Here is an 18668-nt window from a genome sequence, read left to right as displayed (position 1 = left end):
TAGTTATTTTTTAATACTCTCTATGTATTTTATTGATGTAATTGATTACATTACTTTTTTTAATATACAACTAATCACATTAATAAAATGTACAAAAAAGTATGTAAAATAACTACATATTGAATTTTTATTTGTAATCAAGATACCGCCAGGTTGCCCACGGCCACCCCCTTTTTATCCCATGATTTAATTTCTACATTCTAATTTTTTCATTTTTTTTATTTAAGATTTTGTATATATATTTTGAAGTAATTTATGTTGGTTTTATAATTCCAGACTTTTTCTTTACATTTTTATTTTATAATATTAACTCTTTTGGTTTTTTTTTTTAAATGCATGACTTTTTAAATTGTATTTTAATTTCATTTTCTTAAATTTTTATATTAAGGTTTTCATTTAAGTTTGAATTTTTAAATTTTTTAAAAAGACTATAAATAATTACAAATTTAGAACCCAGGCTACTAAGAGTGAACATATAAACAAATATAACATAGAGACTGCAAATTAAATACCTTATTTTAAAAAAAAATAATATTTACAGTCACTCATAAATATGAAAATTATACACATTTTTTTAAAAAAATGAATAAATATGAGATTCACATAAAAAATTATTTTTTAATAATAAATTTTATATTTTTTAAGATTGAGTATTGTGCATTACTCGAACACTCTAAAAAAAAAAAAAAGAAAGAAATTTGAGAGTATGCGTGTCAAATTTCTAAGTAGTTGGTGATAATAATGTGGGTATAAATAGGTACGCCTCGAAGATCTTTCTGAATCTATTATTTTGTATCTATTCTATCATACATATATATATATATATATTATATATGAATGAAGAAATTACTTGGTTGATTGATGTAGACGTATAAACACCTTACAGTCTTTCACCTACACATGACTTCTCCGTATACAACAAAATTAGATTATTTATAATGTGACTGCCTACAAAAATATCATTGTCTCATCATTCGCTTAATTTATATATATAATCTCAAGTGTGGACAAAACATCCACGAAAATGAGTACAAACTTCTTTTCTTTTAAAGAGGCTCTTGGTGCCCGTGGTGGGGGGCCTCCATCCTATAAAGTAAGAACTCACATGAAACATGCTCGGAGGCATGCACAAGCAAAAAAACAGACACGAAAACCAAACAAAATAATAACATGCAGCTCCTGCTCGCAAATAGTAAACACCGACCTCGCCAATAGACAAACCATTTATTGGATATAAAACTTTGAAAAATTACTGATCAACAGTACATCGGCAAAACGACAGTACCAAATGAAGATTCAAGAAGGAAGGGAATAAATAAATAAAAAATAAAGTTTCCCTTTTAACTTTTCTCGTGATTATATAAATAATTAGAATTAGTTATGTCGACGAGAAACATGATGATTTGATTTTTTTAATACACTGGTGGCCCATTTGTTTGACATGCTACAGCAAAAGGTTATCTCCTATATTATATATATTTCATTAATTTAATTAATATTTTAATTTCTTAACAATGAATCCAGCCTATTGGAAGAAGTGAATTTGCACCTGATGGAGAATGCAAGATTAGGTAAAGATAAACAAACCTAATCTTATAAAGTTATTTAATATAATATATGGAGATAGATCAGGCCGCCTGATTTTCTGTAGGTATGGCGACTAAATTATATATATTAAAAAAATGGTATTAAATTGTTGATCGTGGCCAAGTTGATCATGCGACTCTTTGTTAAAGTATAAAACAATCGACAAGTGGTACTGCAACTATCATCTTTTTAGAGATATCATGCATGTGGCTGCCTCGTTGGAGCATAATATTTTCGAGGAGATTAAGATGCCATAAACTAATTATTGATTAATAATAAATTATAAGGTTTATAATGAATTATGTGGAGCAATCAGAACGTAATATTCCAGATTAATCTATACATAAATAAATAAATAAGCATTTGTCTTATATTGGACTTAAAGCATGCGTACATGATAGATATATATATCAGACAAGCCTTGATAATCATTTTTTGCATTGTTTAGTGTATCAAAGTCAGTCTGGTCTTCATCAAAAAAAAAAAAAAAAGTCAGTCTGGTCGCTCAGAGTCAGTATGCATGATCAATGATTCGCATCTCATACACACAAATCAAAACAGCTATGCAAACTATATATGTGTGTGTGTCTAGAGAGAGAGAGAGAGAGAGAGCGAGAGAGTGAGAGAGAGAGTTATCCAAAGTGTCCAAAGAGGGGACGGAATATAAAATGTTCGAATGCTAAAGAGAGAAGGGAAAGAAACCTTAAAAACCATCAAAATCTCCGGCTTCAACTCCCAGAATCTTTTCTTGTTTAAGAAACCCAATAGCGGCCTCTTTTCTTCGGCTGATAAAGAAGGAAGAAGCAACATCAACACAGTTGTCAGTCGTACAGTTCTTTATGTTCATTACAATTTAAAAGCGCCTCTTTGGTTCCACCAAGATCAGAAATAAATAAGCATAAATTAATTTTTTTTGTCCATAAATAAATCTTTGCACGATAGAGTGCACACTAAGAAACTCTTTATATATATATATAATATAAAAAAGCTTAAAATATACATTTTGCCGTCCATGCAAAGGTAGTACTGCTACGTACAAACTCCCAAAAAGCCACGGCAATCTTAAAGTCTTTTCTGGATTAGGTTTACAACTAACCACGTACATGTATTGATAATGTTCATAGGCATGTGGCCCTTTGGGGGTAATATAAATGTGGGCACATGCTGCTGCATGAAGTTCCCCTATCCCTGGGTAATATTATTGCAAGTTTTGTCACAGAGAATTATGAAGGGAAGAAGTTATTAAAAGTTCAAATTTAAAAACTTGGGGTTAGTGGAATAATGATGTAGATGAAGACAATCGTATAATATGTAACCGGTTTCTTTCGCACACCCTCTGTGAGAGGTTGAGAATCATATATAATATGAATTAGCTTGGGAGAAAAATTACAATGATGTAACAAAAACCAAAGTCAGTTAAAAAATAATACACTTTTTATAACACTCCCAAGTAATTAAGTGTTGATCTTTCCAATATTCGTTACATGGCTTGTGTTCTTAAAAAATTAAAATAATTTAGTTCTACCTAACTGACTAGCATCGCTATGCTGTGGAACCCATTCACCACCAATTGTTCGTACCGCGATTGTCTTCATCTACATCATTATTCCACTAACCCAAAGTTTTTTAATTTGAACTTTTAATAACTTCTTCCCTTCATAATTCTCTGTGACAAAACTTGCCATAACATCACCTCCCAAAAGCACAGAGAAAACAAACTAAAACAAATAAAAAAATGGACCTCTCAACTTGTTATGGACACGATTAGAGAGAAGTACAAAAGTGCAGTGTTTTGCCAGGTTAAAAAAAAAAAAACTGTACTCTTTTAAGACCCATTTTCTCATAGGGATTCAAAATGTTGCCATGCACTGTACAGTTATACTCCTTTTTCCTATTTGAAGGTAAACGAGGACTGAACAATCCTAATCACACCTTTCAATGCATTTGTTTCTTTTAGTATTGGCATCATGAACAGGCATGCATGCATGGACACTCCACTTGATAAAAAGCAATCAAAGTTGTCAAGGTATCTGCACTTAGTATAATCACAAGTGGGTTCTCATCAGCCAACTCGTTGGTCTCCGTTTATAGTCCTTGTTTTGTAGGATTAGACAAGTGGACTGTTCATTTTGATGGGCTTTTGATGTTTTCTATAGTACATCTGCCCGCACAAGTTTCGAGCTCACCCATTTTCATTTGTGAGCACGCCCTTTTTTCAGTTACCATTACCCAATCACCTACACTAACAGTGCTCGATTATTAACAACTGAGCATGCCTGCAACTTGGTTGATTTTCTTTCCCAGCAAAGAAGAGAAAGCTTGTGGATTCTAAGTACGTTTATTTATATATTAAGAAGGAAAGGAAGAGATCATGAATCTAATCGTCAAAAGTAAGTTGTGTGTACACTATAGAAGGAACAATGTGTTGGAAAATAGAGAAAAATATGTATGGGCGAGAAGAGTTATGAAGAATATATATATGGCTTAGAAAATGGGGCTCGATTATTAGTTCTGAAATCAAAGCAATAGAACCCAGATATTGTAATTCGTAATGCAGGAAAAACCAATGGAATGATTCGCCCTTCATAATGCTCACACACAATTACTGGGCCATGTCACAGGAGTGTCACTACGTACGAGCAATCTCCCTCGCCCTTCAAATTCAACATTTTCACATCTTATTCTTCTCCCAGACTATCATCTCTCGCAATAATTAAATAGGAGTGCATCAGTGAATTTCATTAATTAGGTATAATGTCACTGTCAAGACGTTATAGGTTGCTGCTCTATTGGCCATAATTATCTTGATGAATATAGTATGCAACATTATCATTGAAGCTGATCTGTTTTAACTGTTTGTACCATTACCATTCACTAATTGGTCATCAAGAATAAGAAATGAGTTAGAATAGGAGACAGTTGTGGGGGAGTCTTAAGATCACATGATGGCAGCTTCGTTCATGGGTTCTTGCAATTTGGTAAATGGCACAAAAATTGTTGCTGAGATTTCAGGTCTTAGAACTGGCCTAATTTGACATTTTCAACTGCACATTTATGACTTTGGGGGTTGAAACTGACTATCTGATGGCGGTAAATTGGTTTCATCTTCACAAGCATCCCACTAGTTGTATTTTGAAATGTGGTGTTATATCCTCCTAGTGAGTTTAGTTCTTCACTTTGAGCTTACTCGTACCTCTGGGGAAGCCCACAACCTAGCTAATGGGCTTCTCAATCTTCGCTGCTCCAGGTTTGGATGATTTCTTTAAATCAGTTTCTCAACTTCCATTGCATCTTTTTGGGTTATATGTTTGGATAAAAATGGTCTGCCTCAGATTAGACATTAAATATAGCTACTCTGTAATAGCAAGACCTTTCTACAGAGTGATACTTTTGTACTTAGTCCACATAGGATAAGATTTTACAAAAGCTTTGGTTTTGGGAGAGAGAGAGAGAGAGAGAGACCATCAAAGAGGTTTAAATCTCAGTTGAAGACAGAACACATACTTTTTAATAGGCCCAAATGTGAGCAGGATCTTCGCTACTGTCTGCAACTACTTGTAGGATACCCTGCCAATTAATGCTTCATCGCTCTTTTAAGTCTCTATTCAGCCAAAAACTCTCGCCAAGTGCTAACCGTGAATATGTGGAGACGTAATTCCACGCTTATGAACTAATATAGTTTTTACACACACCGTTACAAGGCAATTTATGAGAATTTGCAAGCTATATTTTACGACACTGTAAAACATCAAGATCTCAATACTTATGTGCGCAATAACAGAGATACCATGCCACAAGCAATGTACTTGAAACCAAAATATAAAAAAAAAAAATGAAAAACACGCCCTGCTCAAGTGTGAACCGGCTATGATTGCGAGGAAAAATGATTAGGTCCCGGATTATGAAGAGTGGTATCTCTCATCCTATCAGAAGATGTCATGTCAATTAAATTGATACTTACACAAGAATTTTAATTATATGACAGGTTGTGATAGAATGAGAGTACTATAGATAAAAGATCATTCAGTTTCAGTTTATTGGAAAACCACCCCCCCCCCCCCCCCCCCCAAAAAAAATAAATAAATAAAATGAAAAAGAAAAATACATAGAGTTAACCCGGAAAGATGGTTCAAAATGAGTCGCTGTAACTGTTACACAGTGTTTTACCTTTGCCAACAAACATTCCTACTACATGCAGATTCCTTTCTGATTGTTCACTGCAAGCTTTCCCCAGTAAAATTGATAATGTCACTGTGGCCTGCACATTTGTCATTAATCTGAGACATTCATTTACAGACATGCAGACATTGAAAGAAGACAAAAAAAAATGGAGGAGAAACTTTTGACGTAGACTCGTTAAATTAATTTCAGCACCTAATCAAGGATGGCCATTTGCAACAAAGTAAAGACTGACTTTCAGTTGTTAGGAGGTTTTTCTACAGGAGATCCCAGACAATAACAAAAGTACTCCACATTTTAAAAGTTGCACCTGTAGTCATGGGTGTTCAATTAAAATTATTCTGTAGATTTAGCCACCAACAAAGTCTCAAGGACATACCTTGACTGCGAATTGCATTTATATCTGGCCCTGTCAGATCTATCCCATCATCGCTTAACAATGACATTCCTGATGCAGTTATGTCAAAAGGGAAAGCCAGAGGTGGTGATATTGGAGATTTTGACACCTTAAGGAACCTTTGACCTGAAAGAGAAAAAAATAAAGAAAGAACTTTGAGTGCGTAATTAAAGAAGCCAAAATCTATGGTGTTCACATGCTATCATACTCTACAAAAAAAAAAAAAAAAAAAAAAGAGATAATATATAGCCTCAAATTCGACAGATAAATTTTCTCGGAGGATACTTCACAATCTCCAGTTTTGAATTGGTTTTCCAACCGTGAACAGAACATATACTCTTAGACTATTAAACCGTGTTACAAAACGAGAAGAGGAAAAGAGACAAGGCACCCAATATGCCCCATATAAATAAAACTCAATGTCAAATCCTTAAGTTTGGTTTTTCGAGTTAAACTTGAAGGGAACATAATCCACTCATATAATAAACATGCTATTTCCAGCAAGATAACGAAGAAATTCATTCCAACCAAGCGAAACAAACTAAATACGTCCCAAACATGCAAAGTGTACTAAAACATTTTATTCCACCAACATGCACATTAGACCTACAAACAAGCTCAATAACCGGTACATTTTGATTTTAAAGAATAGCACATGCTGTGCCAACCTGATTTAGCCTCTAGAACAAGACGGATTGTTACAGCATGAGCCCAGTGAACTCCCAAAGCAGCAACAAGATGAGAACCATATCTTGCTTGATCCTCTTTGGTTTCCTTCCATCTCTGCACTGTACGGAATATTGTATAATATGATAATACATCATGAAGAAGATTTGAAATTTTGATCATGCCATCCAACCTTGAAAAGAAAACTGGCAGGCCTCATCACGGCTTTGAGACCTCACTTGATTTGTCACCACAATAGGAATTCGTGAAAATTCAGCAAGTGACCTAGATAATGAACAAAAAGAAGTCTTTGTCAAGCGGAAAAGACAATCATCTGTGGCTAAGTCCATGATATGACATCAATATAATTTGCTTCTTACTTGATAAAAGAAACATGCCAACCCAATGGATGTTGTCTAGGAATCCCCTGCTCATATTCCCTGAATGTTGTAGAGTGACCACCGATTATATATCAACAACAACCAACTCAACAATGCATGATGTATTACCTTTTTATATTTTGAAAACATATCTGCAGTACACATGGAAGAGGTTTGAAAAAATGGAACTGATAAGAAAGAAAAGGAACAATGTAGCCAACACCAAGGGGAAGGGAACAATGCTTTCTTGAGTAGCTTATGTGTGAGCTAATTAACACTTGATAAGTGCATAGAGATGGAAGAGTAGAGCACATGTATAATCTTCATTTCTGTGCAATGGGGAAAATAGTGAGGGGCTTTGACAATAACATCGTATATGATCTTTTCAGATTAAAAGCATGGATATATCAGTGATGTGAGAAACATAGTATCTTCTGTTAAAAATTAACATGGAGACAGTTGTTATAGCCATACAAAGAAACGTATAAGTTTGCACATCTAATCATGAAATGGCCAGAACTACAGAACCTGCACCCATCACTTATAAAATAGAGCATAGCAGAAAAATAAGACCAGATTTCGTAGAACGTAAGAATATAACCCTCTCTCACTTTTTTCCTTCCTTAAACCTCTGAGAGAATGTTCACTAATCTATTTAACATTAGGGGAATAAAAAAATCACCACTTGTTAAGCATCACATGAAAAATACCAGTTCCATAACTTGCTTCTTTCTGAACATAGGCTATTCCTATCATGACTCATGAGGATGGGGGGCCAGGGAGAATGGAGATATAAAATTACTAAAAGTAAAAGCGGGCAATCGAATTACTACTGGTATCTCCATATTAAAATCACATACCAATTGGTATCTCCATATTAAAATCACAATTCAGACTGCATATGAGAAATTGAAAGTTACCCTGAGACAAGAGCAGCCATGCTATCAATGACTAGTAACTTCACTTCATTCCGGTGGAGTGAAACCTTGATTTGTTGCAGTCTAGTAATTTTTTAGATAAATGAAGATCCATTAACCAATCTCACTAGTCTTTTGAAAAATATTTAAAAAATAAAAAATAAAGTTTCTAAGAGAAAGGAATATAAGGATGCCGGGGAACTTAGTACAGCGCAGGCATAAAAATGTAAAACTAAATATGTTGATAACCAACAGAAACACCTTCCATTTTGCATCAGCCAATTGCTTGAAAGTAGATACATATCATCCACGTAAGATAGTGGAACGAAAATGGTTTTACATAATGTGAAAAATTGGCATCAGAATCAAATGTAAGAATATTGGCCAAAACTGAACCGTTCAGATGCAGCTACATTCTCAAAAAATAACAGAGTTACAATATCAGCATACTTATGTGTTCTGTAAATTGTATAGTCTCAAGGGATTATTTGGGAATTGTATATGGGGTTATTGTCAAGCAAGAGCTTCACTAGATCGAGTTAGTTGCAGAAAGGCTGCTTAATTATTCTACTCTTTTTGATGACGTGGAAACTGTACAAGGCAAGCCCTTCGAACCCACCCCTGGGAAGTAAACCCCATATGCACAACCCCATTTGCCAGAATTGTGTATCAGAAAATCCAAGTGAACTCTAAGGGGATGCTTGTGGAATGAGATGAGATGAGAAATCTGTGAATAGTAGTGAAATGATTTGAGTTATGATGTTTTATTGGGTTTTTGGAAAAGAGAGAAAAAAATTGAATAAAATATTATAAACTTAAAATATTGTTAGAATATAATTTTTTGAATATTATATTTGTTTTGGGATTTGAAAAAGTTGAATTGTTTTTTGTGTTTTGTTTGGAAGTTTGGGAAAGTTATAATGATTAGTTGAAAAGGTTGAATATTTGAAATTGAAAAGTGTTTGTATTTGAGTGATGTTTGGGATTGAGATGAGATGAGATGAAATCTCTTCCAAACAACCCGGAATTAAACAAGATGTCTGAATCTGCAGCTTATCTTAAGCACTTCCTTTCACCACTAGTCTACACTCTAAACAGGTAGTTATTCCTTTCATCACTATCCAGCTGAAGTCTCATTTATTGGCAACACCGAAGTTTCAGTCTTATTCTATCCATTCTAGGGCCTTAAAACATAAATTCTTACCTCTCAGTGAACTCAGAAAGTGATGCTGGACGCCAAACAAGGATCCTGCCACTCATCTGAACATAGACAGAATAACAATCTCCGGTCAACCTTAGTGATGCTGTGAATCAAAAGAATGAAAAGGGAAAGACTTAAATGATAACCCATACTTTCTGGGCCATTCCTTTCGTGAGAAATATTTCTGGGAAACTTTTTGCTCCAATTTCTATCAACCTGAGAAAGAAAATTTTCTGACTTGAAAATATTGCTCTTCTTATTGAAAAATTAGATGTAAGGAACACACACCCCACATAAGTGACACCATGGATGCACTTCTGTACCTTCTTGAACTAAATTTGGATTCTACATCAATATATATTACATGGCCGTCCAAGCCTCCATAACTTGAAGGTAGCGACGCCAATAAAGAGAGCTTTAAGCAAAACTGCAATATAATCAAGCAAAGCAAACTACAGCTAAAAACTCGACCAACCAAACTAGATAACTTCGAAATATTATAGAGAATACCTTGTCATACTTGACTGCAGGTTCAAGTTGTAACTCTTAATAAAACAACTCCCTCATCAAAATGAATAAAAGAAGACATGGCTTCTTCCAGAGATGTGTTTCCCCACAACATAACCAACAAAAGTGTGTGTTGTGTCTTGTATATGGCTCAGTTGCTGAAGCAATGCAGACAGGTTGATTTTCATAGTAGATAGGTCTAAAAAAAGGAAACTGAAAGCTAATAAAGGCTACAATTTTCTATCATTATTTTCACCAAATAATAAATTGCCTCAGCTCGTTGCCAATACATAGAGGCAGCATTGACTTGTCAAAGAGTCCAATTTCCTTTTATACACCGGGATGCGCAATGAAATGTCTATCTAAGTAGCATAAAACATCCTTTCAACATGTCTACAAAGCAATGATCATTTTAAAATTTTCATCTTCGCTAAACACACCTTCCAAGTACAGTGAAAATAATTAGCTCCTGTGAAGTAAAAAGAAGTTGTCCAATTTGAAGCTGCTGCAAGGAAGAAGTCTGAAAATAATTTGGATTATGTTTTGATAAAGTACATTGTGGCCTATAACCTATCAAAAAAAAAAAGTACATTGTGGCCTATAATTTCCCAAGCATCCCGTACAACAGTTAATTGGAAAAAAGGAGCTGCATATTGCCTCAGTAGTTGGGATTTAATTTTATCTTTATTTTCAGTGAACTGCAGATGCCAGTGGTTGATCCCTTCTAGCTTAAACTGAAACATAAAAATTCAAGAATCAGACACCCAGACCCTACGTGCACTGGAGTCCCTGGAAAGCTCATGATGTGTGGCTTTCACCTAATTTAATAAAGGTTTCCTTTGCAATTATTCATGATGCAAAACTAAAACTCCTTCCAACTGTACAGAATGTATGAATTCATTATTCATTTGATGATGACATTGAGTGAAAATGTCAAATAAAATTATCAATTTGAGGGGAAGAAGATACACCCATCAGGACAAAATCCTCAAGTAAACACATATTAATGGAGAATAAGGTACTTATGAAAGAGCTGTACTTGTGTTTTGCCAATTCCAGCTGGACCAACCAACTCTGTCAAAACACCAAACGGTATCCCACCACATAATGCTTCATCTAATCCTTTCAGGCGTGTAGGAAGATGGCCAGCCAAGTGCTCATTTTGAACCCGCTGCTCCATTAGTGATAACGCCTGAAAAGAACAAGAACTAAGAACTTTGCGGAACTCAAAATCAAAGAAGGAAAACATATAATCTAGTGCATAGTTGAGCCAACTAACTACATTAATTGATAAAACTAAGCTGCAAGCTTACACTTTGATATGGTGGACACACAATTGCACTGATGTGTGCTACTGCAGACGTTACTTCTGCCCACCCCACATCTAACAACTCCATCAACTCAAATTCGGTCAAAGATAAGGCATCCTGAAGCAAACAAATCAAATTTCATTTTTCCAAATAGCCATAAAAGAGGGTACAAAAGCCATATTATTTTTAATTAAGTTTTTCTTCTGATGAAGTTGGCCAAAATTTAGAACTATAATCAAAGATATCATTTTCTAGGACACATGACCGAACTGCTGCATCTAGGTTGAAGATAAATATACAAGCATATATCAATTAGGTTCAATTTACACAAATTATAACTCTTCTATAATATTATAACACCAGGATCAATATTTTGCTGAAAAACGCCATCCGATTATAATCTTTTTATGCCTATCATGCTTGTCAAATATCAACAGACGGAAATTAAATTACTAAAATATGTTGAAAATAATGAGTCTTAGTTTTTACAATATATTCTTAAAAAATGAGTTCTGGATTGGTAAAAATCAATGTATTAACATACATTATAAGTATATAGAGCACATGGATTCGAAATATGTACTTGAGAAGATTTTAATCTAATTGAGAACGAAAAGTACGTGAATTTGGGGAAAATTTAGTTCCCAAAATCCAAACAAGACAGTAGTTGCAATTGGAGCTAAAGACGAAACGCAATCGAAATCATTGCAATTTACGCGTATTTAGGTACCTTGGCAGTGACGATGTTACGAGCCGCGAAGATGTTGGCGATCGACTTGGGCAAACCAATCTCGCGGATTAGCTTGTTCGCCATTCTCTCTCTCTCTCTCTCTCTCTCTCTCTGTCCTCGAGGTTTCCCGCCAAATGTGAAAATCTAACCCGTATTTTTCCGAGCAGTAAGGCCCATTCTCTCTCTCTCAAAGCCCAAAATTTATCAGGCCGAACGGCTAGTTTATGCCATTTTACATTATTAATGGGCTTGGCCCATTTATCAAATTCAATTCTCTATTTTCTACTTAATAAAAAAAGATAAATTCTACATATTTTTTTCTAGGCCACAATTATTGTAAATTCGCAACTTACAACAAAACTGTTTTGAACCTATTTACGAAAATTAAAGTCTCGAGATGCAAGAAAGACGTTTTTTAGTAATTTAGAATTTTACTGCCAGAAAGAGGAAAATAAAGCATAAATCAAAGCACAGCGACAGTTTGTAATTTTAATAATTTTTGGAAGAAAAAATGATATTTATAATTACAGAGTGAACAAACACTTTTATTAAAAAACTGATTAAATATGATATTTATATAAAATAATAATATTTTGATAATAAACTAATCTTTTTTATAAAAATGCAGAGTCCTTATACGTAATTTGCCCAATCGGAAATCTCTACAAAGAGCCTCCTCCAAAACGATGGAGCCTCCCCTAAAACGACCTGTTAGAAGTTACAGATTTACAAATGAGACTAGTTTGATCTATGAGCAATAAAATCGGCCAGGGCAACCAACGGCGCAGCCTTATCGAGATCAAAGCCGGAGAGCTGCTCCTGCGCATCCTCCTTCAATTTCTCCGCAAACTCCCTCGATTTGTCGATACCCATTAGCTTGGGATACGTAACCTTATCGGCCACCAAGTCCTTCCCCGCCGTTTTCCCCAATTCCTCCGACGATTTTGTCACGTCGAGAATGTCATCCACTACCTGAAAAAGTAATCCAGTGTACCTGGCGAAAGTCCTCAGTTTCTCAACCTCCTCGTCGGAACCACCACCCAGCACAGCTCCAAGAACCGCAGTGCCTTCCAACATGGCTGCGGTCTTGCGCAGATGAATGAATTCGAGGTACTCTAAACTCACTTCAGACTGCCCCTTTGAAGTTAAATCAGCTACTTGACCGCCTACGACCCCGTCAGCGCCAATGAACCTCGCAAGCTGTCCAATTCCACGGACAATCCTCGCAGAGGGCACGCCCACCGTGGAGGAGGCTATGTGCTCGAACGCTAATGCAAGGAGTGCATCGCCGGCGAGAACCGCCACGGCTTCGCCGAAAACCTTGTGACTCGTGGGCTGCCCTCGGCGGAGGTCATCATTGTCCATGCAAGGAAGATCGTCGTGGATCAGAGACATGGTGTGGATCATCTCGACGGCGCAAGCGGCGGGCATGGCCATGGGTTCGGTGCCGCCAACGAGCTCGCAGGCCGCGATACAAACGAGCGGGCAGATTCGCTTGCCACCGGCGAGGAGAGAGTAGCGCATGGCCTTGTGGATCTCCATGGGATCTTTGAGCGGAACGGCGGCGTCGAGGGCTCGGTTGATGGTATTGGCTTTTTGGGCCACGTAATTTTTGAAATTGAAGGAGGTGGGTTTTAAGATTTCCTCGGTGGGAGACGAGGAGGGGGAGGAGATGGGACGGCGGCGTTCCGGGAATGCTAGGAAATGGGATCTGGATCTGGAGTTGGAATATCGTTTGACCAATGTTCCCACTCTCACACAATTCATCTTCTCTGTAATTCACGGCGCTCTCTCTCTTGGTTGGTTCCGTAGAAAGAACCTTTTTAAATTTTTTAAACAAAATTTTATTTAAATTTCAATTCAATTTTTTTAAATCTTAAAATAATAATAATAATAATATTTTTATAATATATTAAACATCTTTTATCTAAAATTATATCATCTCATCACACCATCCAAACAAACTGTTAATCAAAAAATTAAATATCACCCATAACAAACCTTGCTCAAGCTTGAAAATCTCTTGTTAATCTTAGCTAGAAATGTAGCCAAATTCTAAGGTACTATTTGGTCATCAAGATTTCTTATCTCAAATACAAAATTTTCATCTCATCATCATAATTTTTTTAAATTTTCATACAAAATATAATAAACAATTTAACTTTTTCTTATCTTTTTCTAATTTCAAAATAATAATAATATTAAAATATAATATTTTAATATTTAATTTTAAAACTTAAAATTCTTATTTAATAATTCTCAGTAACTAAGGAGAACATAAGTATTTATGTAATTCTTATCACTTAATTTCTTTGTTAAAACTCATGACTCTTTCTTTTTACATATATAGGATAAAGGTCTAAAGAGTCCAAGAACCATGTAACATTTATCATTACCCACGTACGAAGAACACTACACAGTATTATTTCTTAATAAATAAGATTTCAATAGTTTAGATAAATGCGAATCGGCAAATTGGTTCCAATGGCATAGATTATGGTATGGCGAGCTCTGGCGGATGGATGGGTTAAACAACTCAAAGTTAAGTATTGAATCACTAGCTTTCATTACTTTTAGAAAGTACTACATTTCAATTCTAAATCAATTTGGAAATACAATTATTTTCAGATATCTTTAGACTATTTTATTACTATTCACTATTATTTCATTACTATTCTAATAATTATTGAAGAAAAAATCTATATTTAGTCCCCATTGGGGCCTCTGTGTGCATGAAGTGAAACAGTTCGTTTCTATCTCATTGCTTCTTAGAAATGAAACTTCCCCTCCCCCTCCCTGACTTGGTTCTGCCCTCCCCCTTCCCCTCCCTTTGAAGCATTTCAGAATGGGACACATTTCGTTCCTCCTATAGGGAAGATGAAGTTAGGGGCATTTTTGACCCACTAGCCCCCCACCAACGCTCAAATGAGGAGCTTGAACGAGACTGCAACTGGCTAGGTAGAGGCTTTAAGTCCTACGACTCCAACAATAGTAGTCGCTACTCTAGTAGTTTATTTTGGCAGAGAAAGAGAATGACTTGAAGAAGATTGACAAGTAGCTAAAACCCATGAAGAAGGAGGTGGTAGAGAAGGCAGAGAAGCCTTCTTCATTTGAAACGAGAGGATTTAGGCTTGGGAATGGTTGCTTGGCAGTGGAGGAGGAAAATCGAACTTTGAGATAGGCAGAATCGGTTGGAAGTAGTTGTCCTCAAAGGTTTGTTCAGTCAACTGTCTGATTTGTCAATTAGCTGAATTGCAGCAAAAGATGCTTACTTCTTGTTTGATTTATGATAATCCTTGTTGGTTTTAATTGCTGTTGATTATGTGCCTTTACAATTTTGTTCCTTAGGGACGTTTTTTGTTTGTTTGTTTGCTCATTTGGCATGAGGAGCTAATTTGCTATCTACCATTCCATATATAGGTTTCATATTTACTCCTATTGCTTGCTTTGTATTGGTTGATCCACTAAATTATTGTGTTATCGGAAGAGAGATAAGAATGAAAGAGTTCTGTGAATCGCTTATATGGAGGGAAGATAAAGTGAGGGGCATTTTTTATATTTGAACAAAATTATAAGGAAATGAAATAAACATTTATTTCGTGTACACAGGCCCTTAATAGAGACTGAATGTAGCAAGACTTATTATTGACAGATAGTTTAAGATTTTTTTAATATCCATACATGTTGTGTTGGGTTCTCTTAGTTTAAAATTTTTTAAATATCCTTACATGTTGTGTTGGGTTCTCTCCTAGATGGTGAATGTCCCATGTAAGATCATTAAACTCACATGGAGAGAGGGTTTAGGCCCAGCTTAATTAGGTTTTGAAACCTAGGTGATGCTGTTTTGTATAGAAGCAAAGTTAGGAGAGTGAAACAAGAAAGGAAAAAAATGTGTGGGAGATTGGAGAGAGGAAGGGACAGCCAAATACATGGGAGCTCATCCAGCTTCAATCAAATACTCTAATCGGAGTTTTCTATGGTCTGATTGAGATGAGATTTTGCAAGTACGTTCAAAACTCAAGATTCTATAATTTGAACAGTGGAGATCAGATTTAGAGTAGTATTTTTGGTGTTCAATGTTTTGAATGGTGACACATCTCGTGGTGATATTTCTTCTAATCACACTATTTGATTGTCAAAAAAGTGTTTTTCATGATATCAATGTTGATTATATACCTTTAGTGCTATTTAGAGAGAACATTTGTATACATATCATTGTTGATAGTGGAAGTTTTAATTGGACTAAGCCCCGTAATTTTTCCTTTTACATTAAAAGTTTTTCCACGTAAAAAATTCTTTGCTCTCTATGTGTGTCATTTTGCTTTATTTTACTCTTTATTCAATTACTTTCTAACAAATTCACACAAAGTGAAATAATTATTTTTGCTATTTAGATTTCTCCCAACAATACGGAGCCTTTAATGTTATTTCAAAAAGACAGAAAAGAGAAGATTTGAAGAATGCATCACGATTCTTGTTCTTAAAACCAAGAAATAAACAAGCACGTGACGTTTCTCCTCAAAACAGAGATCTCCAGGTTAGTGATTTTGAACTTTAATTTCCATTTTCCAGATTTACACCAAGCCGATGCAAACACTTTTATTTTGACAAAGCCCAAAATATGCATGTATTTATTTTTGTTATCACGGTACATGTACCTAATTGATTGATAGAGGTAATAGTACATACCAAAAACATAATAAAAATTATATGTGTAGTTATTTTTATGTATTCTATTGATATGATTAGTTGTATATTAAAAAAAATTGATACAGTCAATCACATCAATTGTGTGCGTAAGAAGTACACAAAAATGATTTTATATAACATTATTCAAAAAATAATGTGTTTGTGTATATATATATACACACAATGCAGCTCGATTAACCAAACAATTTTCTATACTTGTCTAACATGTGCTTTTTAACACATGAAATAACCATATGTCTTAAAAGTTAAATTTCATTAAAAAAAAAAAAAAAAGAGAGAGATAAATAGGATAAAGCGTATAATCATAATTTGAATTCATAACTTCTATTATAATAACACGTAAAATCATTATTTATTTCAAAAGTTAAATTTGATGAAAAATTGTATAGGATAAAATGTATTTGTATGTCTTAACATAATGCTCTCGCGAACACATCTATGATCGCTTTTAAAAAGACAGTCTAACGGAAGCAAAAAGATTGTGGAATATTTAGGTTCCATCTGAAGACGATAAAATATAATACTGTCGCTTTTGTGGTTCTATATATTTATAATTTCAATGGTCTTTATACTCAAATTGGTTAATATTCTTAGGTTATTTTTCCTTTGATGTCTCTTTTGCATCAAAAAGTACATCATTGACTTTGTCTGGTGTTTATAAGAACACTGGCATTAGACTAGCTAAATGTTAGTAAAATCTAAAATATAGTTAAGTTTTGTATAAATAACTTGCATTGGACTAACTAAAATATTTAGTTTAAATTTTAAACTATTCATCCATCAAACTCATATTTTATTAAATTCTTTTTAAAAATTTCTTTAGTAAACAAGGCTATATTATGTTGGATAATTAGATTGATATAAAAATAATTGAGAAATAATTATTTTAAGTAAAAATTAATTTATTAATTAATATATAAAATGTATTTATAAAATATAAAAAAAAAAGTTTATTAAAAAATATTATTATTAAAATATATAATATTATATTATTAATTTGACTTTAAAGATGATATAATATAATTAATGTCTTCAATGACTATATAGTCAAAACCTTTAACTTTGCCGTTGCCAATGCTCTACGCCTAACTTGAGGGAATGGACTTTGCCGCGCAATACAGTGGAAGGCTCGAAGCCGCTGCGTAGGTGTGGTGTCTTCTGACTATCGCGGATTTTTGTAGCAAGCTTGATGAAATTTATGTACATGACATGTGTGAACACTTCAGAATTTGTCATTCTATTCAATCAAGGTTAGCATCTATACTTTCTAGGAAGCTGATATCACTTGACCTACCATGACAACGCAGTCATAGTTTTCCAGGTGCACGAGTCATGACCAACCTTTTCCTTGCCTGTGCGAGGAACCTGCGCACTGGCAAGTTAGCCACGTTTGCACGACGTGAGGCAACGTCAAGACTGTACTTTCAAGTCTTCAAACACGCACATGTATTGTATGCTGTTTTTCCCCAATGAGTATCTCACATCAACGTCAAGAGTTTCCTTCTTCTTTCTCAAGTGAAGGGAAAATAATCATTTTGTTCCCTATCCTATCGTATATTCACGCAAAAGTTGCACTTTGAGTTTGAAAATTACGGCAGATGATCGTTACGTGCTCAGTTGTTCACAGGCTTAGATTTAGTATGATTAGATGATATGACATAAAATAGAAAATTAGTAAATAATAATAAGATAATTTATGAATAATAAAATAATAATTTGAATTAAGATATTTTATAAAATTTTGAAAAAAAATTGAATTAAAAAATTATAAAGTTAAAAAAATAAGAAGAATATTGATTTTTAATATTATTTTTATTTTAAAATTTGAAAATAATGAATTTTTTCGTGTTTTACTTAAAAGTTTAGAAAAATTATAATAATTTAATAATAATAATTAGATAACAAGTTAAATATTTGAAATTAAATAATATTATGTTTACAATATTTAGATGTTGAAATGAGGTGAGATAATTGGAAAGATTTAACAAGGTTAGGATAAACTAGGTAAACTGAAAGAACTATATCTATAAAAAAAATGATATTTTTTTATTGCCTTAAAAATTCATAAAAATTAATAGGACTCA

General features: G+C 34.2%; 2 protein-coding genes and 1 long non-coding RNA gene across 6 annotated transcripts; 1 reads left to right on the top strand and 2 right to left on the bottom strand.

The window, feature by feature from the left end:
• Positions 1-5027: 5027 nt before the first annotated feature.
• On the bottom strand, positions 5028-12344 carry LOC122292979 (DNA repair protein RAD51 homolog 2). Of its 4 annotated transcripts, XM_043101570.1 has the most exons (13): positions 11875-12344; positions 11148-11261; positions 10874-11026; positions 9651-9754; positions 9480-9543; positions 9331-9386; positions 8130-8210; positions 7210-7269; positions 7023-7114; positions 6832-6951; positions 6146-6289; positions 5755-5845; positions 5028-5257 (listed from the first exon to the last, which is right to left on the bottom strand). In XM_043101570.1, exons 1-12 carry the CDS (start codon positions 11956-11958, stop codon positions 5802-5804), a joined length of 1116 nt encoding a protein of 371 aa, XP_042957504.1. In that variant the 5' UTR covers positions 11959-12344; the 3' UTR covers positions 5028-5257; positions 5755-5801. The 4 variants fall into 4 exon arrangements, with proteins under 4 accessions (XP_042957504.1, XP_042957503.1, XP_042957505.1 ...); XM_043101569.1 differs by lacking the exon at positions 5028-5257 and having other exon boundaries at positions 5667-5845; XM_043101571.1 differs by lacking the exons at positions 5028-5257; positions 8130-8210 and having other exon boundaries at positions 5667-5845.
• Positions 12345-12465: 121 nt separating this feature from the next.
• On the bottom strand, positions 12466-13682 carry LOC122292980 (geranylgeranyl pyrophosphate synthase, chloroplastic-like). Its single transcript, XM_043101573.1, has one exon. It carries the CDS (start codon positions 13639-13641, stop codon positions 12613-12615), a length of 1029 nt encoding a protein of 342 aa, XP_042957507.1. The 5' UTR covers positions 13642-13682; the 3' UTR covers positions 12466-12612.
• Positions 13683-17672: 3990 nt separating this feature from the next.
• Positions 17673-18132, top strand: LOC122291312. The gene is made up of 2 exons (XR_006236594.1): positions 17673-17834; positions 17906-18132. It is a non-coding gene; the product is annotated as an uncharacterized LOC122291312 (long non-coding RNA).
• The last annotated feature ends 536 nt before the right edge of the window (positions 18133-18668 follow it).

This window comes from Carya illinoinensis, chromosome 13 (assembly GCF_018687715.1).
Source record: "Carya illinoinensis cultivar Pawnee chromosome 13, C.illinoinensisPawnee_v1, whole genome shotgun sequence".
In the NCBI taxonomy this organism is placed as follows: domain Eukaryota; kingdom Viridiplantae; phylum Streptophyta; class Magnoliopsida; order Fagales; family Juglandaceae; genus Carya; species Carya illinoinensis.
The sequence above is the reverse complement of the archived record's forward strand: the minus strand, read 5'-3'. Positions and strand labels throughout refer to the sequence as shown.

Excerpts from the sequence above, each read along its gene's own strand:
- LOC122292979 (XM_043101570.1), bottom strand. The coding sequence starts at position 11,958 with ATGGCGAACAAGCTAATCCGCGAGATTGGTTTGCCCAAGTCGATCGCC. Across the intron at positions 6,290-6,831 it reads TGTTCTAGAGGCTAAATCAG|GTCAAAGGTTCCTTAAGGTG; the intron begins GTTGGCACAGCA and ends TTTCTCTTTCAG. Across the intron at positions 5,846-6,145 it reads AAATGCAATTCGCAGTCAAG|GCCACAGTGACATTATCAAT; the intron begins GTATGTCCTTGA and ends ACAAATGTGCAG.
- LOC122292980 (XM_043101573.1), bottom strand. The coding sequence starts at position 13,641 with ATGAATTGTGTGAGAGTGGGAACATTGGTCAAACGATATTCCAACTCC.